A 27,290-nucleotide genomic window follows, 5' to 3' on the forward strand; every position below is an offset into this window, starting at 1 on the left:
GTCTTCGCGGCGAAAAGTTGAGTGTCCTGGCCTGACTGCAGGTCATCCGTGTCGCCTCCTGCCGTCCAGGGCACCTGCTCCTCTTCCGGTTCCGAGTACGCCGGATAGTTGTACTCGTCGTACTCCTCGTCCACATCAGGCACTGGGGAATGGGCCGGCGAGCGTTCCATGGCTTGTGGAGACAGAGGTTCCATCAGAGCCGAAGAGTCCGCAGAGTACTTTTTGCTCTTAAGTGGAATCCTAAAAGGTTCCAAAGGCGGCTCCGACGTAATCTTTCGCTTGAGGAGCGACAATTTTCCGGTGTTGGCGTCGATGGTCACCTCTCGACGTTCCTCCACCGCGAGCGGCTGGAGCCGAAGCTTCGACACCACCAAGGCAGCTTTCGGCGTCAACACTTCCTGAGAATGTCCGCCCTGCTTAGGCGCGAAGGCCTTCGGCGCCGACTTGGGAGGAAGGGTAAAACGGATGGGCGTTTGTTCCCTGGCAGGCTTCGGCGCTGGCCTAGGCACGACAGTGTCCTGGCTGGGAACCACCGTGGCCTGTTGGATCCGCTTCAAGGATTCTTCCACCTTCTTTGTAAGGGATGCCGAGGGCTGAACCATCTCGAGCGACTCTTCGTCTCCGAGAGCCCGGTCGCCGGCAGACCTCTTCTTCGGTGCCGACGCCCCCTGGCCTGTCGCCCCGTCGGCGTGACGCTTCTTCGAAGCCGTTTTCGGGTCCGCGACCCCTTTCGGTGCCGACGCGGCCGCGTCGGAAGTCTTCACCTTCGGTGCCGACCCAGAGGACTTCGGGTCGGCCATTTTGGCGCGGCTCTTGTGGTCGGCCATCTTGGCGTGGCTCTTCGAGTCGGCCATTTTGGGTTTCGTGGAAGTCGACGCCTCCAGAACCTTCTTTACCAACGCCAGTTTCGGTTTCGGTTTCGCATCCGAGGGTGCGGGACCGGTTGGCTTCACTTTCGTTTTCTTGCTAGAAATGTCCGTGACCGGGCCCGGAGGCGGGGACGTAGGACTTAAAGTAAGATCTCGGGTAAGGCCCGAAGGCGATCCCTCGACCTGGGCCGTATGACGGGGGGAAACCCCGGAGTCCGGTTGGGGATGCTCTTCCTCTGAGCTATCTCCCATCGTGGCACAAATCAGTTCGTCGTCCCCTACCTCACCGGAGACTTCGTCGCAGGCCTCCTCGTCCGCGTCGTAGGTCTCTTCCTCGGACGCGGGGCCAGAGTCCGACTCTTGCACGTCGTCCTCCTCCTCGATCGATTCCTGAAAGATGTCATCAGGTGGGGGTGCCGAAGCCGACAACTGTGCCTGGAGTCGATTAGCACGGCGAATCTTCAAAGTTTTCTTACTCCTAAACTTTGAACACGCCATGCAGGTGTCTTCACGGTGATCCGGTGACAAGCATGTGTTGCACACGGGGTGCCCGTCGAGGTGCGAATATTTCGAGTGACATAGCGGACACTTCTTGAATGGAGTCCGCTCCATAGCAAATGCGGTAGTGTAGGCCCGTCCGCATCGAAGCACGTGGAAGGGCAGTAGGAGATTGGAGCTGAGAGTCAGTAAGAGAACCCGAACGCAACTATACCGACGCCCAGCCTAAAGACCTTTTGGTCTCAAGTATAATCGAACAACTATCGGTTCCGAAGGAGGGAACCGAAAACACATCCGAACCCTATGGCGGAAAAAAACAATCTGGGGATGGAGGCGATGCCCATGCGCACTGTAGTCCAGGGGAGGAGCCACCTATCTCGTGATACTTCGAAGACTCTTCCAGGACAACAATGTGCAATCATCCGGACCCAACACTAGGTGGCGGACTATGCACAGATATGAATTCAGCAGCCCACATGCCTCGAACCGCTAACTTGGCTGCGCCTCTCCTCTCGGCGACAGCAGTGCCCGGGTCTCCTCCAGGCAATGAGGCAGCATCTGGGCCGCCGTATCCAACACAGAGTGGGTGTAACGGACCAACAGACATTCAGTGTTTACGGACCACAGTCCCAAGCTGGAGGAATTAAACATCTTCCCAAGATGGTCCAGCTTTTTGGATTCCTGATCAGGTCCAGCTTTTTGGATTCCCTATCAGTGGTGCAGTAGGGAAGGCGCTTCCTTTGTATGTGGAGGCTTGGACAACCAAGCTTTCAGGGGTGGGGTGTTGGGAGAGGAAAATGGGGTCGCCCAGTGCCGGGCGGTGGCATTGGGCAATCATCCTATCCACTGGAGCCCTAGTGTTGGGCCTGGACCAGGTGCCCAAAAGGACGTCCGTAAGGGCTTAGTTGAACGGCGTCAGGGGCTAAGAAGTGCTCGCTGCGGGCTGAAGCACCGCTGTCAGGAGGTCAGTCCTGATTGCCACCATAGGTAGCTTAAGGTTGAGAGCCTCAGCCACCCTATGCAACACCACTGCGCAAGACGTTCCCTCCTCTTAGCTACGGTTGGAGGAGACAACATGCTATGGTCTGGGGAGGTATCTAAACCACTGGCCTCCCCCAACTTCTCTGTAGTCCGGATCATACTCCAACTGGTCAGTTAAAGAGTCTCCAGACCCCTCCCAGTCCTCCTCCCCCTCCTTTGGTTGCCAAGCTGGCCTAAAATAACCAGGGTAGAACAGGGGTACAAAAGTACCAGTGGGCACCGGTCCGGCTCCATGTCTACGCCGGCTGGGGACACAACCGCCGTCTGTAGCGGACGTGGTGCTGGTGGAGTCGATGGAGTCGTTATAAGTTTGACCCAACGCCGATCCAGATCCAGACCCAGACCTGAATCCAAGAGATGCTGTATTGCTGGGGCCGGAAACGCCGGCATCGAAGGCCGAGGGACCCCAGCCAAGTCCGCGGGGCCCGCAGGCGCACCGGAGTCGGGCTGCCCAAAGATGGCATGCATCACTTTGTTGAAACTCCGAAGCTGGGCAGGGGGTCGCTCTGGGTCCAGGAAAGGAAGGAAGGAAACTGGAGTCGACCGCTCTGGCTCCGCACACGGAGCCTTGGTAGTGGCACCACCCGCATCCCTTGTCGCGACGGCCGACGGACAGGGAGAAGTCGAAGGGCAAATGGGCTTCTTTGACTTCTTGTGCTTCGACTTACCCGAGGAGTACGAAGACGAGTGGTGATGGTGGCTCTGCGAACGGTACCTCGACCTTTTGCACCACCGGGACTTCAGACGACGCAGAGCGGACTGCCAGGCCTCAAAAAGCTTTTGGGACCGCTCCCGCAAAGACTTCGGATTCATGGTCCGGCAGTCAAAACCAGACATGGGGTTGTGCTCCCAAATCCAAGCACCACAGGTACACGCGGTGTGGATCCTTCACCGACATCAGTTTACAGCATGACCTGCAAGCCTTGAAACCGGGCATCCCTCGCCTGCACCGGGATTCGATCGACTCAAAAACAGTGTAGACAAAAGTTGCAAAAGATTCTGTCAAAAAGTGACTGGAGGTACCGCTCTCTCCGGAACTGCGCTTGCTGGTGTGGAAAAAGAAAGAACTGACTCAATCATGCAAGGGCGGCGTCTACGCTGCTGCTGCGATGTCATCCTGGCGACCACGATGCAAACGACTAATGCAGAGCTGACCTACGCCACCTTTCGATGAGCAGAGGTACTGCTGACAAAAAAAATTCTCCGGATCCAGTCTGATGCCTGGGGGTAATTCACAAGGTAAGGAATCTATAACTAATAGTCTCTTTCATATACAATGTATAACAAACCGCTTCCATTCAACAGCATATCAAGCCCTTGTAGAGTAGGCCTTCCAGCCTCAATAAGGATGTTCATACAGTCTGGTGAAAGGTTGAGATAACCAAACTCTATGACTTCAGGTGCCAGATCGCTAGGTTGAGTCATTTGGGATCTGGATGTCTTGTGTCTCCATGGCTGTATGAGGAGACTGGGTGTGAGATGTAGTTTTTGATGAGGATCTACTGAGAGCTCCAACAGGGTAGTACCAAGGTTGACGGGCCCAAGTGGGAGCCACTAGGATCAGTGCAAGGGATGTTTGTCTGAGCTTCCGAACCACTAGTGAAATGAGAGGGAGAGGCAGAAAAGCATGGGCAAATATCCCTAACAAGCTCATCCATAGTGCATTGCCTTTGGACAATGGGAGTGAATACCTGAAGGTGAAGTTTGGGCATTTTGCATTTTGATGTGTGGCGAACAGATCGATCTGTGGAAAACGCCACATTTGAAAGAATGGGAAGAGAAATTAAGGATGAAGTTCCCACTCGTGAATGGGGTCTCTACCTGCTGAGAAGGTCTGCGATTTGATGGCTTACTCCTGGAAGGTGTTCTGCCAGGAGAAAAATGTTATGATGTATGATCCACCTCCAAATGGATTGTGCAAGGCGTGAGAGCTGGAGTGTGTGTCTACCCAGTTTCTGTATGTAATACATGGCTGTCATGTTGTCGGTGCGTACTAGGACAGCTTTGCCTGCAAGGTGAGACTGGAAGGCTTTGAGCGCTAGAAATACGGCTAGCAATTCTAGATGATTTAGATGAAGTTGCTTTTGATTCGGACTCCACAAACCTTGAACTGTGTGAGTTTGGAGATGAGCTCCCCGACCATTAAATGATGTGTCTGCTGTTATCACAGACTGTGGAACTGTGCTGATGAAGGACTGCCCTTTGGATACGTTTTGTGGGTTCTACCACTGCAGAGAGCGATAAGTGCGGCCCTCTACCATCACTAGATCTGACAATTGACCCAGAGACTGATTCCACTGAGGAGCTAAGCATTCTTGAAGGGGACTCATTGAAGCCTCGCATGGGGAACGATTATGATGCAAGACGCCAACAGCTGCATGTATAGTCTAGCTGGAAGCGACCAGTCAGGCTGAAAATGTGAGATTAGAGCCGGAATATTGCAGATTCTGGCTGCATTTGAACAGGCTAGGGCTTTTTGAGCATTGAGAGTGGCTCCCAAATAGGTTTGCGTGTTGGAGGGTGGGAGATGGGACTTCAACACATTCAGGGTGAACCCCAGATCGTGCGGTATTTGCAGTATTATTTGAGTGTGCTGGAGACACTTTGGGTAAGACTTGGCTTTGATGAGCCAGTCGTCCAAGTATGGGAAGACAAATAAGCGGTTCTCACAGGTGATCAGCGACTACTGCCAAGCATTTGGTGAATACTCTGGGAGCAGTGGTGACTCAGAATGGAAGCACTTTGAACTGGTAGGGTTGTCCCGCTACCACAAACCTGAGACATTTTCGAAGAGTTGGATGTATTGGAATACGGAAGTATGCGTTCTTTAAGTCTAAAGTGGACATAAAGTCACCTTGCTGTAGGAGTGGTAGCACTTGTTGAAGTGTGACCATTTGAAAGTGATCTGATTGAATATATTGATTTAGCTCTCGGAGGTCTAATATAGGCCTGAGAGAGCAGTCCTTTTTGGGCATGAGAAAGCATAGGGCGTACACGCCAGATCCTTGATATTTTAATGGTAAGGGCTCTATAGCTCCTTTTTAAAGAAGAGATTGAACCTCTTGTTTGAGGAGGTGTAAATGCTCTGGTGACATTTTGTGTGAAATTAGAGGAATGTTTGGCAGATTGTTGGTAAGCTCCAGGCAATAACCAGATTGGATAATTCCTAGAAGCAATGTCTGAAGTTATTGTATGCCAGACGGGAAGGACTTCAGAGAGACGTCCCCCAACCGGTGTGGAATGATATGGGGAAGGCGGAGCCAGTCACTGTTTGTTTGTTGAGTGGGAGGTGCGGGTGTGGAACCTTACCGTCTCCCCTTCCCATTAATGCCTCTAAATCCGCCTTGAAAGTAACCTCCAGGAAGATGACTGACTTACCTTTATTGGATGTAGAGGTGCTGTCTGTAGATGTGTTTTTAGAGCCCCCTCTGTAGAAGGAGCGATAAAAAAGAACCCCGACTGGATGGGGACTGATAGACTTGCAACGTCTGTGTCCTTCATCTTCTCTGAGGAAGTGTCTACAACAGAACCAAAGAGATGCTCTTTATCAAAAGGTAAGTTTAATATAGAAGCTAGTATTTCGGGTTTAAACCCTGAAAATCTAAGCCAGGCGTGCCTTCGTAGCAAGATTGCACGTGCCGCAGTGTCAGCTGCATCTAAAGCGCATCTAATAGATGCATTTGAAATTAGCTTTACTACCTGAACTAGGTCATGTGCCTTACACTTATGTTGATCAGGTAGAAATTGGAGCAATTGCTCCAATTCTTCACGGTGCGCTCTGCCGTATCTAGCAAAGAGAGCCTGGGAATTGGCAATACGCCAATGATTGGCTGCCTGTGCAGCTATTCTTTTTCTGGAGGATTCTATTAGTTTAGATTCCTTGTCAGGAGGTGCGTCCCCAGATGTTTGTGAGTTTGCCCGTTTCTGGCATTAGAAACCACTAAAGAATCGAATGGTAATTGACCTTTGATGTAAACTGGGTCTGATGGTTCAGATTTATACTTCTTATCCACCCTTGGTGTAATAATTTGTGCATGAACCGGATCTCTAAAGATATCGTCCACATGTTTTAGCATACCCTTAAGCATATGCAGTGTGTGAGTGGATCTTTGGGAAGAGCTTAGTGTCTCAAAGAGAAAATCCTACTCAAGTGTCTCTTTATGAAGCTGAACTCCATGATATTCAGCAGCCCTATTTATTAGGTCTATATATCCTATATTATCATCAGGTGGAGAGGGTGTTGTAGGGTATGGTTGATTATCTTTGTTTGGATCTGTGTTATAATAGTTCCATGGATCAGGACTATCATCATCCACCCCGTCCCCGTCATCTTTATTGTCAGGTGATTGTGGTGGTGGTGAATTTGTGGGTGTTATCAATAAATATGGGTTACGTGGGAAAGGAGGTGGGCGAGGAGGAGGAGAGGGATTAGTGCCAACATCTTTTCTCCTAAGAGGAATGTATGTATGTATGTATGTATGTGTTTTGTAAAGCGCACTGCTGCCCTGAGGCGTCGTGGCGCTGTAGACCGCTGGGGAACCCGTCCTGGCTAATCCCTGTGAGATGGTCCCTACTGGGTATCTCCAAGGTGAAACCAGGCATCCCCGGCGAATGTGGGGGGTCGTTGTAGAGATGAGGCAAGCTAATACCCAGAGTTGCCGAGTGGATCCCTGGTTAGATTAGGCACCGAGGCGAGAATTATCGAGTCTGCTGACCCTGGTCAGCGACCCTGCCGCGTCGGGAATTGAACCCTGGTCCCGGGCCATTCTCTGCTTCCGGGTCTGCCGCCTCTAACTAGTGAGCCACACCACTCCCAATGTGGTAAGCGTCCTCCGTTTCGAGTTTCATTGGCAATTTTGTTTGAATATGTCCAGTTTTGAGATTGATGACCAGTTCCTTTTGTTTCGGGTCTGTGTTTGAAGGCAGGACGTCGAAAAGAAGCTCCTTTTCATGGAGTAGGAGCAGTTTTATGTTTCGGTGCCACCATTTTCAGAGCCGATGTTTTCGGCGCGAAGTGTTCGGATCGGAGGATGGTTTCTGTTTTGGTACCAAAGTTGCCGACTCCGAAACGTGTTTCGGCTAGGTGCCTGAATGTGGCCGACTCGATCCCAAGCCGGAAGGCTTCAATATTTGTTTTGGTGCATCTGAAACTTGTTCTTGGTGCCGACCTTAGCCCGAAGTTAGAGGAGGGCCGTGGCCTTTTTCTGGGGCAGCGGTGGAGTTGGGGGCAGGGAAGGATCGGTATTCGCGGTACGCCGACCCTGCGGACTCTCTTTGTCCATGTCGGAGTCGGCTTCTGACACGGAAATGAGCTCCTCTTCTTCCTCAGCTCCTTGTGCATTGTCCACATCTTGTTTGAAATGTTCTCCAAAGAGATCCGGAATGGAGCTGCTGTATTTTTGTTGCATTTCGTGACGTCGAGTTAGACGGTCACCGAGCGTCTTTTTGGATCGTAATGATTTGCACGCGTTGCAGTCTAGTTTGTCATGCTACAGGAAGAGGGACAATTTGCACACTTCTTGCGAGTCGGTGCGCTGGTACTTGGCGTGGCACAGGGGACAGAATTTAAATGGAGTACGCTCCATCGACTGAGAGATGGCCTGACACGGCTAGGCCAGACTGCCTTCCACACAGTTTCCAATCAAAAGATTTTTGCAAACCCATACGATATGCGGAGAATGGAAAACACGATCGAATAACAATACCATTGAGGGTAAATGAATTGCGCACCAAGGGGAACCAGGGGAACGGTTTCGAACTGGAGCGCAGCAATACACGTCCGAACCTGATGGAGAAAAAAAACAATCTAACAATGCCCATCACCTACCTTGTGATTGGAAGACTTCTTCGAAGAAATACAACTTGCAAACATCCGGACCCAACACTAGATTGCAGGAGTATGCAAAGCATGTGATCTACAGCTCACATGCCTGGAACATCAATTCAAGGCCGAAAATATCAATATAATTTGGTTGGGGTCCACAGTCACTGAGAAAGGTTCAAGTGTCACTTTGCTTATATGAAAATATTCAATGAAATGGAAACAGGAAGAATAGCAGGACACAATGACAAGTACTGCCACTAGCTATAGAGTCGACAGTTCTACCACTAACTAAAAGTATGATGCCCAATCTACTGGTAAAGTTCACCGCTGGAGTATCGTTTGGAGTGAGTGCTTGAGGTAAATTACGGGGTCGGGTCAATGATAATAGCAGCCAGGACCGGTCGTTCTAATTGTGTGTCTTGTGTGTGTTAGCCGTAGCACTGGTAAGCATGAGGGGCAACTAAGTTCTCTTAACATTCCTATTAAAAAAATGTGTGCAGTAGGGCACACATTTTGTCAAACCATGGGAGGTTGATCTCTAGGGATTCCTTGGTGAATTACTGGCGGGTCTTCTAGACTTTGGAGACACAGCACCTGCAGGACAGGTCCGCTTTTGCTGCAATTGTCGAAGTCAATAGGCAGGCTGGTAGGGTTGGCTCCAAGTAAGCTACTGGATTTTCTGTTCTTGCTCTTAGCGATTCTTCACGTCAGTCTTCTTTTAGGTTGGCAGGATCTGTCGCTCTGCTGCCAGGGGCTCCCTTAAATACTTAAGTTAGGGGCATTAGGGTAGTTTAGGATAGTAGCCAATGGGCTTCCTACCTTTGAGATCACTACGCCCCCTATATGACCACTTCCTGTGGAAAGTGGGCATAATTCGGTCCCAGAGTTCCTAGGTTTGCCCTCTTCAATATGGCTGAATCGGAAAGTCGTGTCCACTTTAGGTAACCCACCTTAGGGGTGGTACTAGCCGGAGGTTGGGCACGCCTCCCTGACTATCAAATTTTCCCACCTGTCCGGGTGCCAAAAGATTATGGACAAAGGGGTCGGCCTTCTTTTTATTTATTTTTTTATTCATTTATTTAAGCCATTTCTAAAGCGCGCTGCAACCCTACGGGCATCCTGGCGCTATGAAAGTGCAACTAAGAATTAGCATCATGGGGTAGGAAGGGGAGAAAGTGAGAGGTTTACTCTTGGGGCCGTTAGACTTTGGGGAAAAGCCATGTGTTTACCTTTTTACGAAAAGGCATCAGTTTGCTTGTTTTCCTTATTGCAATGGGGAGGCTGTTCCAAAGGTGGGCCACAGCTATACTAAAGGCTCTACCACCGTGAGTAGCTTTCCTGATCCTAGGAATGCTAATGAGATTAGTGGATGAGGAGCTAAGGGTCCGTGATGGCTCATACCATTTAAACTTGTTTTGTAGAGCTTTGGGACCCAGCCCGTGTGCTGCTTTAAAAACAGTACAAAGAGATTTGAAAAGGATCCTCTGATGCACGGGCAGCCAGTGTAGCTCAGCCAGTGCTAGGGTGGTGGAGGATCGTCGTCCTCGGGAGAGTGCCATCTTCGCTGCTGCCACCTGGATGCTCTGGAGTCTGGCGATCAAATATGCCGGAGATTCCAGTAGTAGAGCGTTACAGTAATCCAGGCGGCTAAGAATAGTGCTCGTAACTACGGTGGTTCTGGTCTGTGCTGGAAGTAAAGGCAGCAGCTTTTGGAGGCCCCGCATTAGTGCGACACAGCTGCTCACCTGTTTGTTGACGTTGGTCTCCAGACTCAAGTTGTCATTAAAGCTGACCCCCAAATTCCGCACTGTTTTTACTGGCGTCAGTGGCTCACCTGCGTTTAGAGGCCAAAAGTCAACAGGCAGGTTTCTGGCAATTCTTCCCACTTTGCATTGCATTATCTCAGTTTTGCCACTATTGAACTGTAGTGAATTACTTTTTAGCCAAGCTGCCATTTCCAACATGCAGGTATGGAATGTCTCAAGTGATTCTGCATGGGCACCATCAAGAGAAATAATCAGCTGCGTGTCATCCGCATAGTTGATCACGCTAATACCGTGAGCCTTGATGATGCCCATCAGGGGTTGCATGTAGACATTAAAAAGGATCGACTAATCGCAGACCCCTGTGGGACCCCATGCGGAACTATAGCAAACTCAGACTGGTATGGAGGGAGTGCCACTGCCTGCCATCTACCTGTCAAATAGGAGCGAAGCCAATCAAACGCCACTCCCTCTACTCCAAAAGTTTTCAGCCTTGTCAGTAGTATGTCGTGACTCACCGTGTCGAACGTGGCGGACAGGTCCAGCAAGATTAAAATTGCTGATTCTCCCCTGTCCGCCCTCATTCGCAGGTTGTCCAGGACCATCAGCAAAGCTGACTCGGTCCCATGGGCTGGTCTAAACCCAAATTGCTCCTCTTCAAGGATGTTGTTAGTTTCCAAGAAGAGGGACAACGACCTACTGACCAGCCGTTCCATGATCTTAATTGGATACGGCAGGAGCGAGATGGGTCGGTAATTCTTGTGGCAACTGGGGTCCAAATTCGATTTTTTCAGCAGGGGTGTGACCACTGCCTGTTTCCATTCTCTTGGTACAATCCCTGTACCAAGGGATTGAATGCATAATTGACGGAGTACAGGAAAGAATTCAGCCACAAACTCCTTTACTACTTTGTGGGGTAGAGGATCCAATGGGGATCCAGAAGTTATATTAAGGGCTATTTTCGCAAACTCTTGTTCTGCGGGAGTCTCGAATTTGTCCAAAATAGCCCTTTGCATTAGATGTCCATCCGTTGCTTCTCTCTTCTTCCAGTTCTCCATACTGCTCTTGTGCTGTGCTAGGGAAGTGGGGGCATCCTTTATACTCTCTATTAGCTTGGTAATTTTTTCCTGAAAGAAGGAGGCCAAACCATCACACAATTCCTGTGAGGGTTTAATACTGCTATTAGCACACTCAGGGTGGGACAAGTTTTTTACTATCTTGAAGATGTTGCGTGACTTATTAGAGCTATTTAGGATAATAGCTGCAAAATGTTCTGCCTTAGCTATGGCAATCTCTTTCTTGTACTTTGTTATTGTATGTATGTATGTATATGTATGCATAAATTATTTTATAGCGCGCTCCGTTACTGGAGAGTATCCTGGCGCGGGTAAAGGAGGGGCAGACCATGAGACATACAAGAAAAACTTAACTTACACTCTTGAACAGATGTGTTTTCAAATGCTTTTTAAAAACAGCCACTGAGGACATGGATCGTAGCTGGAGGGGGAGAGCATTCCAGGCCCGGGCCCCGATCACTGAGATCGATTGGCCGCCAAGTCTTGCTCGTTTGAAGCGGGGAAGATACAATTTGTACAGGGTGGAGGATCTGAGGGTGCGTGCAGGAACATAGCTGGTAAATCTCTTCCTCAGATACAAGGGGCCTTGCTCATGGGAAGCACGAAATGCAAGCACCAGTGATTTGAATAGAATGCGTTGAGCAACCGGAAGCCAGTGGAGCGTACGCATCTCAGAACGGACGCTCTTCCATCTCGGGATGTTCAGTAAGAGTCGGACTGCCGCATTCTGGATGATTTGAAGGCGTTTTACCAAATAGGCCGGGATGCCACTAAACAATGCATTAGCATAATCCAGCCTAGCCAGTATAAGTGCTCTATTGTCAGCCTCCAGAGTAGTCTATTCTGTTTTGTATAATCTTTTCTCCATTGCCTTTCCGCCCTTTTGCAGACGTTTCAGGTCTTTCAGTTTTTCCGTATACCAAGGTGCAGAAAGGTTACCTCTTTTCCTGACTACTTTCAGCGGTGCCATGTGATCAAGTTTCCTGGTTACATGATCACATAGTAAGCGGTAGTTCGCTGTAATATCGTTACTGGGTTAAACAGGATCCCTAGTTGAAAGAGGTCAGACTCCTTTTCCTCTTTTCTTTTTAGTAGTCCTTTCCAATCACGGCTAATAAAGGTCCTGACCTGTATGTTTGCCGGTCCTATGTTAACCAGAGTATGAATATTAAATGTTATAAGATGGTGATCTGACCATCCCACTGGTTGGATTATTCCCATGTCTATAAGTTCTTCTTCAGTGAAGATCAAGTCTAGAATGTTTCCTTCCCTGTGTGTGGGAGCAGTTACCCATTGTTTTAACCCTAGGTTAGCACAGGATTGTGTGATATTGTAAAAGGCTGTATCTAATTTACCATTGGTCCATAGATTAAAATCTCCCAGTACTAGTACTCTACTATGGGTAAGTGTCAAGTTGTTAATGACAGCGACCAGTTCCTGCTGTTGCACAACATTGATGGACCCTGGTGGTCTATAAAAAATTATGCCAGTAAGGCAGTGGCCCGAGTCATGTTTAATCGATATACCGAGAATTTCAGCACATGAGACCTTATCTATGTCCAACATAGCGATGTTCAGATCTTCCCTGAAGATAATTCCCGTTCCTCCCCCTCGTTCCTTAGGCCTGGGGTTATGAAGAATCATATACCCCACTGGACATGCCGGACCCAGCTCTGACTCTAGTCCGGCCACCGTCCAGATTTCAGTTAGAAACAGGATATCCAGGTTGTTGGATTCGATCAGCAGCTGTATCTCAGTTGCATGTTTAGGGAGGGACCTAACATTTAATAACCCACTTCTCAACTCTCCCTTGGGTCTATGTCCTTGTTCTTTATGCGATGTCTTGCCTGGCAGAATGTGGCTGTTAGCAAAGGCCTGGTCAGAGTTGGATAATGGGTCGAGTGGGAGAGGGTTTATATGCGGCAGACAAGTTAGACAATTTGGGCAGAGATTCTTATCCTTAGATGTTGTATTAAGTGCTAATCGTGGACAAGTTGCCTTACCAGCCAATGGGTCAAGCATTATCAGCGTCTCCCTACTATATCTATGAATCACCCTATCTAGCGTACATCGGGCAGGGGGGGGTGGCCCTAAGCCCGGATCGAGCGCGGACGGGCGCAGACAGGCTTGCCTTTGGCGCGCCTTTGGCGCGCCCGTCCGCTGCGCTTCCGGGGAAAACACATGACAGAAATAGGGAGAGGTGGGGCGTGGCCTGTGGCTGTGGGCATGGCCTGGGGATCCCTCTGCAACCCGCTACAGCGCCTTAACTCGGCTGTAAAGGAAGACAGATTAGCATTTTAAAGGCGGAGACTTCTTTGAAGTGTCCCTGCCTTGGAATGCTATCAGCAGGTCATCCTGTGGCAGGGGAAGTGAACACCCTCCTACCGAACAGGCTTTGTTTCTGACCTGCTGAGAGCAAAGGTTCTCACCCTTGGGGTCAGAAACCAGTCTCTATGGGCAGGCTGGAAAGAACCAGTCAGTTAACACACCAGTGGCTGGTAGGCTTTCAGGGAGCACCTTTAAGGTGCACTCTGTGTGCATGCACTAATAAATCCAACACTGGTATCAGTGTGCGTTCATTAGCGAGGTTCGAACGAGCTGATGGAGGCTGGCACTCAAGGCTCTTAAAAAATCATAAGAGAGCCATAGTTGACAAAGTCTAATTAATTTGAAGTCATTGATTATATCGAATTAGTTAGTTACTGGGTCATTATTTATAGTAAGAAGTCTCTCCAAGTTGATGAATCCAAACATAGGGTCCATGAAAGCCGAAGAAGTACATAAAGCCCAATCTAAAAGGATACACAAATGAGGAAAAAGCAGGGAGAAACAAAATGGCTCTCATGATTTTTTAAGAGCATGGTCCCTCAGTAGCTAAATACTCATACATACATGCCTAAGTATTCTGTGTGTGACTAATAGAAAAATAATAAAATTTCAAATACACTTCTGAAATGACTGATTACTTTGGGAACTAAAACAGTTATTAGTGAAAAAAATGTGGCTTTTGCAGCCTGAGAAAGTCGCTAATGTCTTAACTGTATCAAACATATGACCATCGTGGGTTTTTAGGATCAATGACCCATTCAGAAATCAGTTTCACATATAAGGGTTCATAGCTTGAATTGCCAATAAAGTTTTGGCTTACAAAAAGAAAAAAGATAGAAACGTTTTGTGGCTGAGGCTTATGGTAGTTTTAAATTGTGTTTATTAACACGTGCAGTGGGTTTTCCGCGATGCCTTTGGGAAACCATTTCATTCTTGCCTTTTTACAATTTTGAAACATAAGCCCGCCGATGCCCAAATTAACCGCAAACTAAAGGTAATGTCTCTTTAAAACGCGACGCACGCCTAACACGTGTTAGACCCTGACCTCGTTTTTTTTTATTGGCGCTACGCGTCTGTAGCCTCACTTTCCCGGCGGCGGCAGCGGACTAAGTAGGTTCCTGGCGGCGAGTCGCTACTAGCAAATTAAGTGCTGCGCATTTTAACTTAAAAGCGCTTGGGATGACGACCTTCTCACTAACATCTAGATTGATGATCTAATCCTTTTTTATACAGTGGCTGTAGCGCGAAGAGAGCCTCCCCCCGCTTAGCCCATTGATGACAGCACCGTAATACCGTGCTGTGAGTAACACAAACCAGCAGTTATTTCATAATATGTTGCCTTTAGAATGGGTCCCGATTTCTTGGCTCACGTTTTACGCGGGAGGAATAGGGTCGCATTTTTGTAATCTCTCAAGTGAAACGGGGTCAATTAAATATGCACCATTACAATTTCAAGAGACCATTTTTTGCATGAATACTCATCATAGCCAATTACACTGAATATGTATAATTATTGGCGATTCAAATTTGATGGAGTTTATTTTGATTTGAAGGCTTGCTTTATTAAGTAAGCCTATTGACATTGTATACAAAGACTGGGAAGGAACTATCCCAAGTCTATCCTCCACTTATCCCAAATGTGGGTGGTTAAGGAGTACTGTCACTAAGGAGTGACTTAAATGCTGGAACTAAAAGGGATATATGTATAAATGAATATGCTGTACATAAAAAGAGTGATTTGAAAAACGCATTAATGCTGTGCTTTCTAATTACAGATTTTTTGGGCCCCTGGAAAAACTAGGGTGCAGAAACCGAATATTTCCGGTATTTTTATAATACAATTTTTCACATTATATATCCACTGGTTGGACACGCCTTAGCAAGCGTGGACCACCAGGGATACTCACTTTAATGGTCCTGAAGAAAGCTGCATGAATTAATATAGACAGTTGAAACATGTCGACCAGCTTTTGAAGGGATATAAGTGGTCAAGAATATTACCACCAACAATATCCCACACCCTGCTTTTAATATTAGCTGACCACTAAATAAAGTTGTTTTTGGTACAACTAATATTTTTTAATATCTCACGATCACCTGCACTCAAACACATACCTATCAAGTTCACTTAAGAATAACCTGCTCCGCTGTAAATCAGGCGTTGAAGCACACTGGATGGACATTCGGTTCCTCCAGTGGGAACCCCATGATGAAGCATGTCACCACTAGGGTGAGTGAGGGTTCTTCTTAAATAAATATGAGTTATTGTTTTTTCCTTTGTATGTGTGTTCACCCTTTTTCCTAATTCTGGTTCCAATATCGCCTTGTCTCTATTGGTGGGAGGTTATTTTCTTTGGTGTTCCTGGCTTTATTTCTTTGCCCACAGCACCAACAAGTCACTCCTTAGTTGTTTGTTGCATTTATGATTGGGGATACAGGAGTGATCCTTTGTTTGTCCTCCCTCTCCTGTTGTTAATATATACTCATTATGTTGTACCCTATGTCCACGGTTGATGCATAATGCACCATGCTCTAGCTGTGTTTACATACTCTGGCGATGCAGTCTTTGGGACTAGATACCCCCCACCCCCCTTTACCAGGGGGGGTGATCCTTGGACTCTTGCAATGGACTACCATGTAACTCAAAAGTTATACATTGACTAATGGCGTATTTGAATCTGTTCTATTGACTAACGCTGCCACATACACAGTGTTCGCGGTTGAGATTTTTTTCCTAAAACTGTGCAAAATGCTAAAACGAAATGTTAATAAAAAAAGATTTGAACCAAAAATCAACGTGGGTTCATTAGCACGAGATGTTTGATACCAAACATTACCTACTTTCAGTGAAGCCATCATGTAGCTGGGATAGTAGTTTCCACCAGCGTCCAGCACATGCACTTAATATGGCTTCCCTGTTCACTTGTACTGCCAGCAATAGGGCTGACCAGTACAGGGGCAGTAATGCCCTCACATGTAGTATAGTGCACCCCGCCTTAGGGCTGTAAGGCTTGCTGCAGGGGTGACTTACTTATAATCCATGCAGAGTCTGATGGCATGGCACACAGGGATGTGTGCCATGTCATGTTTTCACTTTTGTCTCCACCAAAACATGCAGCCTGCAGTGGCAGTCTATAGGTGGTTGGTGAGGGGTCCTTTAGGGTGGTACAATTTGTGCTGCAGATTTTAAGGACACACTTTTGCCTCCCTGCCCTAGGTACCAGGGGTACCACTTTCTAGCGACTTAGAGGGAATGCCAAAGGTATTGCCAGTTGGGGTACAATGGCACCGTTTTTGGGGAAAAGATCTGGCAGTGGAGACCTGGTTAGCAAGGACCCAGTGCACTTTGTCGAAATCACATCAATTCCAAGCAAAAAGTGGGGTTACCATTCCAAAAAGGGGTACTTTTATACTCTTCGAGTTGTCGAATTGAATTTGTGTTTCTGTACTAGTCTTTAGTGAAGGCAGGCCTCTGATTGCGCACATTGCTATGTTAGCATGAGCTTAAACACCATATTGCCCTTTCGCCACTTTTGCACACGACACTGCAGGTAGCTGTTGATGTAAGTTTGACTGCTTGAATATCTTCACATGAGAATGGCTTGTTTTCAACATCCCTAGACTTACACCGCGACCTTAGTCTGTACAGTGAGTGCTAAAGCCTCCAAGGTTATCATAACAAGGTTAGCTGTTATTCAGGCTGATCGGCTTACGTTTAGACACAACATTCACGCAGCTGCATCTAACTGAAATTCTGGAGCCTTTAATATTGCACTGCATACATGATTTTGGGCACTTGGAGAAAATCAGATTCCCAGAGAGAAAGAGCTTTGCAGATTCTGATGTGATTCACTTCTGCTGATCTTGGGGTCCCTCTCTGGGGGTGCTCTATAAGCACAAACAAACAAACTATAGGACCTGTTTCCACCATCATTATAATATGATTTCTCCTTTGGGTTTTATGGAATTGTACCAATGCTGATATTATTTCTAATCATAGGTCTGCTTGTGTTTGCAAAAATACTGCATCTTAGAGCACGTCATTAAAATAAATATTCTAAATTTTCCTGTGTCTCTTTTTACTGCTGTTGTGGACTGGTATGAGAATAACAAACGAAAGAGCGTTCTTGATTCCCACCATTCCTGAGAGTAACCTAAGCTGCATGTTCTGGGTTGTCAAATCATTGGTTCCTTTGCTGTAGGACGAAGAGCTAATGAGGCACTGCTGCTAGTCAGTTAGGGGTTCTAGCTACTGAGGAGAGTTTTTTGGTCCACCACAATTCACTGAGGTCCTGGGTCTCTAGACAGTTCTGTATATGAACAGAATCCCTGCAACAAGTCAATTGTACAGTTGCTGTTGTTGCAACCGGGAGAAGCAGCATTTCATTGCTGTTTACAGTTTCTTGTTGGAGAGAGGAATCTTCTTTAGTTATTGAAGCTTCAATCTGATCTTCCTGTACGGTAGCGATAGGCGAGCGGTGGTTACCCAGAAAGCCACGTGGCCTACTGTTGAGATTCTGCCACATATGATTTGATCGGATAAATGAAGGCAAACCTTTTGTCTCAGTGACCGGCAAGGGGCTAAAGAAGTACAGTTCTGGTACCTCCGACAGCCAGGACAGATTTAGGTACTCTGTAAGATGGCTCAAATTCTTTCTTGTAATGCCCTCTCAAATTGGTAACTCCCTGACCACCAGCATTGTTGCCTTTCTTAGACGTTGCTGTGTGTGTCCCGGAATTCATTAAGTTCCAGTAAAACAGCCAATGTTTTTTGATGCCAAACGGTGTTTCTGTCGCCACTGTGCTGACACGGTCACGGTCTGGGAACCACATTATTACCCCAAACAGGATTTAATATGGAAAAGGACCATACAGGGGTGTTCTTGGCATGTTATGGTGTGCCCTCTGGAACACATATAGGTGATGGACCAAACTGCAAACTGAACCTGGTGCCCTTGCTGTTAAGGATTGCTTTATGGCCTGGTTTTTTAACTCTCTATTACCAAATAACCCTCAGGATGATAGAGGGAGGAGTACTGCAAGGTCACACCCAAACTTCACATGGCTTCTTTGTCTATTCCCCCAACCAGGACGGCCTCAATATTTCAGGGCCTTGTCCATTCCCCTCATCCTTATTGGAGGAGTTTTTAACTGTGGCAGATATGGAGGTGGACAGGTCGACGCCTCCGTTGCGTGGCACTTTGGTCTCTAAGACTACCAGAGAGTTTAGGGGTGGATGGACCAGTAGGAACTTATAGATGTTTGGGGGGTGCAACTCGGCAGTTGTGAGTCTACTCTTATTCCTCTCACCTGCATAGGATACACACCAGATTAGATATGTTCCTTTGTTCGGCACATCTAGGCCCTGCCGTAACAAATACGGAGTATTTGGGGCGTATGCTGTCCGAACATAACCCCATGCTCCTACACTTCCGACTACGGGTTCAGCCCACGGTGACTCCCAAGTGGGGCCTCAATCCTGTATTCCTTGAGGATGTGTTGAGGGACTCCCTACATACTGCGGTCTCAGAGTATTTCCAATTTAATCATAGTACAGCTGCCACTAGGACAGTAGAATGGGAGGCTTTTAAAATAGTGGTAAAAGAACAAGGTATGGGACAGACTGTAGAGGTAAGGAGGGAGCTGTTGGGGGAACTCTCCACATTGGAAGCATACTTACACGATCAAGGCAACAGACTGTCATCTGACACAGTCTCACCTGAGACGCTGGGAGCCACAAGTTGAGCTTAGAACACAGTCATTGAACGACTGAGACACTTGGACTTGGCATGGTTGGTACGCCCTGAAATTAGGGGTTTGCCTCTCACCTGAGTCACATCAGAGGGGGAAGCGATATTGCACCATCCCTAGGGACATAAATGGGACAGTCCATACGTATTATGAAACAATAAATAGTACACCGCAGACACGGCAAACCGAGACTGGATTCCTGGCGCCCTTGGCGTTGGGAATGTTGGATCCCACTATGAGAAAGGGATTGGGGGCGACCTGTGACTGTGCAGGAGGCTCGTAAAGAGAGATGACCAATGGGAAGACCCTAGGAATGTTATGTTATCCGGATTTATTAAGCACGCAGATGCCCCAGCAAAGGGGCGTCCTGGCGCTAGAACAGAACATAAAAACCGGACAGAGGAATAAAACACAACACAACAACAGCAGAACTAAGGTGCTAAGGGAAAAAGGAAGGTTTTAACAGCCTTCCTGAAAGCAAGGAGCCCCTCGATGGCACGAATATGGACAGGCAAGGAGTTCCATGGCTTGGCGGCAAGGACTCGGAAGGAGCGTCCGCCAATCCTAGATCTCTTAAAACGAGGAACTGTGGCAAGATGAAGAACAGAAGACCTCAGAGAGCGAGCTGGGACATAGGGAGATACAACTTGCTGCAGAATCTGAGGGGAAGAAAGTTTAAGGATTTTGAAAGTCAAAATCAAAGATTTAAACTTTATTCTCTGTGCCACCGGGAGCCAATGGAGATTGTAAATGGTTTTCCTAGCTGAGCAAAATTTGGGCAAGCCAACCAGAGCCCTGGCGGCCGCGTTCTGGACGCGTTGAAGACGAGAGAGCTCGGCCTGATTGACTCCAAGAAAAAGAGAGCTAGCATAATCTAATTTAGACAGGATCATGGCTTGCACAATAAGTTGCCGGGTGGGGGCGTAAAAGTATTTAAAGGTAGACCGAAGTTAACGCAAGATCCCAAAGCAAGATGCAGCAGTCTTTTTAGTATGGATGGAGAAGCTCAATTGGGAGTCAAACCACACCCCAAGATTTTTAACTTCAGTAACGGGGATAGGGGTGGGGCCGAGCTCATGAGGCCACCAGCTATCACCCCACAGGTGAGTTTGTTTCCCCACAATGAGCACTTCGGTTTTCTTAGCGTTCAATTGCAGGAAATTGTCATTCATCCAGTGGGCCACGGATATAAGTCCCTCACGGAACTTAGCTGCCTCAAGGTCGGAAGCCCCACTAATCGCAACCGCCAGCTGAGTGTCGTCTGCGTAGGACACGATGGAGAGGTTCCCACGCATGGCGACATCAGCTAGCGGCTGAACATAAAGATTAAATAAGGTGGGGCTTAGAGCCGATACCTGTGGAACTCCCTGGGCAATCGCATGTGGTTTAGATTCGAAGGGGGGGGAGTGATGACCCTGAAGGAGCGATCAGATAGAAAAGATCTGAACCATTCAAGAGCCAACTTAACCACCCCGGCCTCAACCAGACGTTGGAGTAAAATGTCATGGGAGACAGTGTCGAAGGCGGCACTTAGATCGAGAAGCACAAGTGGAATTCTATTCTACCTATGCACAGATTTTGGAAACCTAAACTGGAGGAGCTCTATGTGGAGTAGCTGGCCCAAGGTATGCTGCAGGCTTCACACAAGGGACACATCAATGGTTGTCCCCCTCCCGAACACAAAGTCAATGGAGGCACGTGCATCGGACTTTTGTCCTCTCTGCATGCTGAATGTAGATTTTAAGGTTTTGAGCAAAATTTTGGCCATGTGGCTCCTGCTTCACATGTCGCAGTTTATACACGAGAACCAAAATGGTTTCATACCATCCAGGTTCACTTTTTCAAGTTATGTATCATTCAGAACAAGGATGCTATCCGGAGGCCCTTATAATGTCAGTTGACCAGGAAAAAGCATTTGACTCTGTGAGATGGGACTTCTTATACGCCACAATGGAGCGGATGGGCTTGGGGAGGGGGTAGATCAAGTGGTCCAATTGTTGTACTTGCACTTAACGGCTTGTCAGGACAGGTAGAGTGATATCAGCCTTGTAGGATATTCAGAGGGGCACCAGCCAGGGATGCCCACTATCCCCGCTCCGGTTTGCTTTGGCCATTGTGCCGCTGGCAGAGCTCTTTCGGCAAAGAGGGTGCCAGCACAGAATATGCGTTGGGGGGTGGGGGGGTGGAGACCATGTCGTATCCCTATATGCCGACGATTTGCTGCTGTATCTGGGAGACTGTTCACGGGGTGGATCGAGCCTTGGCCAGCCTTGAGGAATATGCTGTCCTGGCAGGTCTTAAATTGAATAAAACAAAGACCCATATCTTCCCACTAACGAGCCATTGACAATGCCCAGAGGATGTAGCTTGTGACCGGACCTGGTCCCCCTCCTCCTTCAAGTATCTAGGGATGCAAGCATTCCACATTGTAGAAGCTTTGAGGGATGGTAACCTGAACCTGGTTATGCACTCCCTTAGGTCTTCTATTCAGTTCTTGCGCTCACTGAAATTGCCTCTGATGGTCCCTATAGCGCTCACTGAAATTGCCTCTGATGGTCCGTATAGAGCTACCTAAAACGATAATGCTTCCCAGACTTTTATATTATTTTATAAATCGTCCTGTAGTGGTCCCGCTTGCATGGTTTACAAGCCTAGATGGGCTTCTCTGGGAATTGATTTGAGATGGAGGACAGAGCAAAGTTTCCCTTTCAGTACTGCAGAGACCATCAGACAAAGGGGGACTAGGCGCACCAGAGTTCGAGCTACACTATTTAGCAGCCCAACTCCAATGGCTGGCCCAATGGTTAGACAGTAGGAACTCTGACTTGCTGGCTCCAAATTGGCATGAATGACAATCGGGGGATGTTGCTGGCCGAACTCATTCACCCGGCGGTGCCTTCGCTGTAGCAGGGGGTACTACTACAGACTGCTCAGCAATGCTGGAGGAGGGGATTCCGGCGCAAAGTCAGGATTCCGCTCTATGCCCTGGATTGGACTCCCAAATGGGGATCTGCTTACCCCATTCTCTAGAGCTCAGCTGTTTGAGTGGACAGCATTTGGGATAATCGCAGTGTGCGACTGTTATCCACAGCGGTGTTGATGCCTTTGGATGATTTTTTATCCCTTATGGCGAAGTGGCAGGCAGGAGCCGTAAGCACTGGTAACGTTAGGGGCAGCTAGGCACTTAGTGAAATGGCTCTATAGAGCTTTATTGGCTATGGTCCAGGTGTCCTTAGATCGGACGCGGGAGAGGTGAAGAGTACTAATAGGGAGAGATCTACAAGACAAGGAGTGGGAGCGGGTCCTGAAAAGCCAGAAACTGGAATCTAGGAACAACAAATGTAAACTTGTCCAATTCAACTACATCAACATGTATATATAACACCTCAGACTGAACATCATATATTGGGGGGAGTCTGTTGCTGCTGGATGTGGGATTCGCCCACATGACGTGGGAGTGTGCACGACTCTAGGAGTTCTGAAGCTCGATAATGGACTCTATTAACAAGACTCTGAACCACACACTTCCTTGTTCCGCTGGGACTGTTCCCCAGACCAAGGGCAAGGAAGGTGGGCTCCAGATTCGTAGATCTGGACCTGGTCCTAGCACGTACACCGATAGCGCTGATGTGGATGTCTACGACGGGCCCTACAGTGACAGCCTGGGAGAAAAATTTGGACTTGTGGGTCAGGGCAGAAGAAAGGATGCTACTGAGGGAAGGAGCCCGGGGGATACGCCACCACCCATTGGCAAGCTTGTGGACAAAGGTATTGCGAGACTGGGATGCCTTGAATGATATATATTCGGGAGAGGATGCGGATGGAGCGGAGAGCAAAGATGGCGATTGTTTGGGATCAACGGAGGAGTGGCCCAGATGTGGAGTGGACTGAATGAGCGGCAGGCTCTCCACCCCCCCTTCCTCTTCCCTTTTTTGCCCCCTCCTTAAACCTCCCTCCCGGTAGGGACTTTTGAGGATCCTTCATTTAAAGATGCGTATGCTTAACCCTTATGAGAAAATTGTCCATAACACAGACACGGAATAGTGAACTCACTGGTCAACACTGGTTAACCAGTTTCCCAGAGTTTGGGACAAACAGTTAAATTCTTGCTTGTTTGATATGTTAATTGGGGGATAAGATACAGGTCACCCCCTAGAGCACACATGGATGAGAAGTGTAAGGAGTGATTGCCAGATAATAGATACCCAAAGAAATGCTCACGTCACATCTGTGGGTACTTTGAATTTAAAGTGCCTGAGAAGGTCTGAAAGAGAGAGAGAGAATGTGTATTTGCGTGTGTGTGAGATTAGTTGGTTGAAAAATACACTAAGCCAAAATGTTCTACATTCCTTGCGATGTTTCATGGGACATTGCCAAAAAGATGTCACTTCTTTGAAAGTTAGAGCAGTTTCATTGCTATCATTCGATTTGTCCTGCCTCATACATTTCTAGGCCTGCTTCGGAGATTTCCCTTTAAGGGCTGTGGCATGGGTGACCAGCCTGCCGTTTCTGCTAGTGCCGGGCCTGGCATTTCATCATATATTCGTCCGAAACCGCAGTGTAATTAAATGAAGCATGTTCTACTCGTGGAGTTCACACAGATTACTGCAAGGCCTTCTCTGGTATGGGATGCCAGATCAGCGCGGGCGAAGAGTGCCATAGCTTCCATTCCACCCTATAGTGTATTTCCTATAATCTAACATTTAGCAGTAGAATGTAAACTACACTCTCTGTGAGCGAAGTAGGTCTTCTCGTAATTCAAAGCAATGAGTGTCACAATTCACTGTAAACACATGTTCACGAAATGTGAGCATACTTCGCAATGGGGGGCACTGTACTAGGGGCCAGATGTAGGAGTCCTAATACTGGTCGGAAACGGCAGATTTCGGCCGTTTCCGACCGGTATTAGGGTTTTCAGATGTAGGGGGCTGAAAAATACAGAATCGGTATATTTACCGATTCTGTAAAATTACCGAATCGGTAAATATACCGATTCTGTTATTACAGATGTAGGTGGCACAGTTTACAGTGCCACGGGCCCTTAAGGCGGTATTTTACCACACAATCCTATTGTGTGGTAAAATACTGAATTAAGGTGTGCATGCACACCTGTGCATGCACACCTGTGCAATGTGACACACAGACATGCCCTTAGTATGTGTGCCACATTGCACACAAGCCTGTACTTGGGGTGCTAGAGGGTGTCAAAGTGACACCCCCTGCACCCTTGCAGGATTCGGTATTTACCGATTCTGTAAATACAGAATCGTTATTTCCCATTGATTCCTATGGGCTTTAAAGCCCATAGGAATCAATGGGAAATACCGATTCTGTATTTACAGAATTGATTCCTATGGGCTTCAAAGCCCATAGGAATCAATGGGAAATACCGATTCTGTATTTACAGAATTGGTAAATACCGAATTTTACAGATTCGGTAATTCAGATTTTAAAATTACCTAAATCTGCCCCCTTCCCATTTACAGGCTCTTAAATACCGAATCGGTAAAATTCGGTATTTAAGAGTCTGTAAATGGGAATTACCTACATCTAGCCCTTAGTCTCTGGTGTACCTTTGCAGTGGCGATGGCCACATCAGCTCTGCACTACGCTGTGGCCATAACTCAAAATAAAGGATGCTCACATTTCCAGTCTTGGAGCCTGATGTACCAAACATGTTTCCCCAAAATACAGGCTTTGCGGGAGCTGCGCATCTATAATAGGCCTGCGTGGCTGCAGGCAGAATACAATTAGCCGTGCACTATGCAGGTGAAGTCCCGGGGGCGCTCTAATTACCGAGTCCGTAGAGGGATGAAGGACAGCGACCACTTTAAGGTGTAGGGCACAATTACAAATAGGCAGATGCATAAGGAAGCATAGTGGCAAGACACAAGCTCACAGAGGGAAAGGCATCGGCGACAAGGGAACACAGGAGGCACCGTGACCCGCGGGCTGGAATAACAACAAGCAAAAATTATAGAAAAAAGAAAGGTTGGGGCTGAGACAGAAAGCGAGACAGAGAGAGGAAATGAGAGGAGATATAATGAGACAGTGTGAGAAAGGAAAGAATGGAGACCACAGATGGCGGGAAGAACGAAAGAAAGAATATAGCACCAAAGATTTTTGTTTTATTTTTTCACTGAAGCAGACTACAAGCAGGAAGTGGGATGAGGGGGGGGGGGGTTGCAAATGGTGAGCACTTTCACGGCCGCTTTGATGTTCTCAGTGGCTGCGCGGCTCGCTGAGATCATAAAAGAGGCCGCGAAAGTCCTCCCAAAGGCTGCCAAATGGTGTGCAATGTGCACGCGCCCGCACACATGCACTGTAGGCAATCCACCTGGAAAAGCCTTTGGGAGCATTTTAAAAAGCCCCTTACTTAAGTCTCGGAGACGACGCATGCACGTTGGCTCAGCGAGACCTAAAATCTCAACTAAAAGGCAAACAGGATGGTAAATAGATTTTTTTGGGTCAGCACCCAAAGATTTCCCAGATTAGTCTTTAAACACAGGGGACTGGAAAAAACACACGTCACTTACATTTTTTATCTGAAGAGCTGCTAAAATCTATTCCTCCCAGACCTTCATTAGCTGTGGTTGCAGGTGTTGGTGCAACTGTGCAGCCTAAACCCAAGCCTAGAGTATTTTGGCCGAGACCTGAAAAACGAAACATTTCCAATGAGTAAGCAAACAGATTAACATATCTGAAGACAACTGCTTGTACCTATACAAAATCATGAGTATACATCAGAATGTAATATCCTAATTTGTAGACATCAATACCGTTGATTTGAAAAAAAGAGAAAAAGTTGAAACAGTACGTTAACATTGTAGACTGGAGCTTGCAATCAAAATAATGACAGGCTTTGAGCTAAAAGGAGTCTCTGGGTTATTAAGAATGCAGTTAACACAGTCTCTGGTGTTCCAAGTTTTGAGTCAAATAAAAAAAAAGGAAACATGGGTTGGGGGCTTGCAGGAGGTTGTGCAAAGCCTGTGCAGTGACAGGCTGAAGCTAAGCCAACCCCCTCTGTGCATGGGTAAAGGCAATGCACAGTGGGAGCTTGAATGCCGGCAGGGGGATGGGCCTAAGTCCTGGCCAGAGGACTTCTCAAATTTGAAGCCACTGCTATATAATGTAGCTGAAAATGTGTTTTCCACATGCAGCTTTCCTCATTTTACATTTATAGGATGGGACACCAAACTGAATGTTCGGAGCAGAAACAGAGGTGCTAAATAAAATGACTTCAAGTACTTGTGTAGTTAGAGGGGTCTCATCCCTGTGAATAATATTTTGCTGTTCATTATAATCGGTTCTAGTACTGAAAAGTTAACATTTATCTCAAACACAGTGTTAATACAGAACCTTAGTTTGGGCAAACTATTCTTAGGGATTATGTAATTAACTATATCAGACTGGGGGTAGTTACCACTGAGGAACAGCATTGTACTTGCCTAACAGATCCTTACAGCTGGAGATTAGCATACAAATCAAATACAATGTTTAAGGATTCAAAATGCATCATAAATATGCAGATAGCAAAAGAAGTTGGTTTTGTGGTCAGAATCAGTGCCTCGCTGCTCTTTTTCAGAATATTAGAATAGGAAATTGTAAATGCTTCATGGAAGCCCAGACCCTGCGAGGTGAGCTAGATGCTTTTCAGAAAAAATACCCAAGGTATCAGCACTAGACAGAATTTGGATCTTTTTGTAATTCAAGCCTGAATAGGATATAGAGTAAAGCAAACACAAGGAGATGAAGGACGGAGTACTGAATCTTTTCAGACACTCATCCCCAGTCACTATTAGATTGGAGTTGAATTCATCATCATTCTTTAGCTAACTTCACCACCCCAGTTCAGAGCCAGCCATATGCAAATCAGCCTGGACCCTGTTCCTCAAGGGAACAGTACAGCCCGAACTGCCAAGCCAGGTCTTCCCTGGACCAGAAACAAGCATCCTGGAACCGGTTTCGGGGTAACACCCCTCATCAGCCAGGCTAGCTCCAGGCTAGCTTGAATGCCGTGGCAAAGTGAGCAAGAGATCCATGCCTGGGTATACCCTGTCAAATTAGGGCGAACAAAGCAAATGCAAGGAGATAATAGACGAAGAGCTGAATGTTATTTTTTTATGCTATTTAAACTCCT

General features: G+C 47.4%; 1 protein-coding gene across 5 annotated transcripts in view; it reads right to left on the minus strand.

The window, feature by feature from the left end:
• NUP58 (nucleoporin 58) overlaps positions 1-27,290 on the minus strand; it is a 504,014-nt gene that overhangs the window by 367,684 nt on the left and 109,040 nt on the right. For all 5 annotated transcript variants that reach the window (XR_015299350.1, XM_086935184.1, XM_086935186.1 and 2 more), the window contains exon 6: positions 25,687-25,803. Coding sequence is in view for 4 of the 5 variants with exons in the window: in XM_086935184.1 (XP_086791310.1) it covers positions 25,687-25,803 (117 nt within the window). In the remaining variant the exon portion in view is untranslated. The remainder of the gene's footprint in view (positions 1-25,686; positions 25,804-27,290) is intronic.

The sequence above is a fragment of the Lissotriton vulgaris genome, chromosome 8 (genome assembly GCF_964263255.1).
Source record: "Lissotriton vulgaris chromosome 8, aLisVul1.2, whole genome shotgun sequence".
In the NCBI taxonomy this organism is placed as follows: domain Eukaryota; kingdom Metazoa; phylum Chordata; class Amphibia; order Caudata; family Salamandridae; genus Lissotriton; species Lissotriton vulgaris.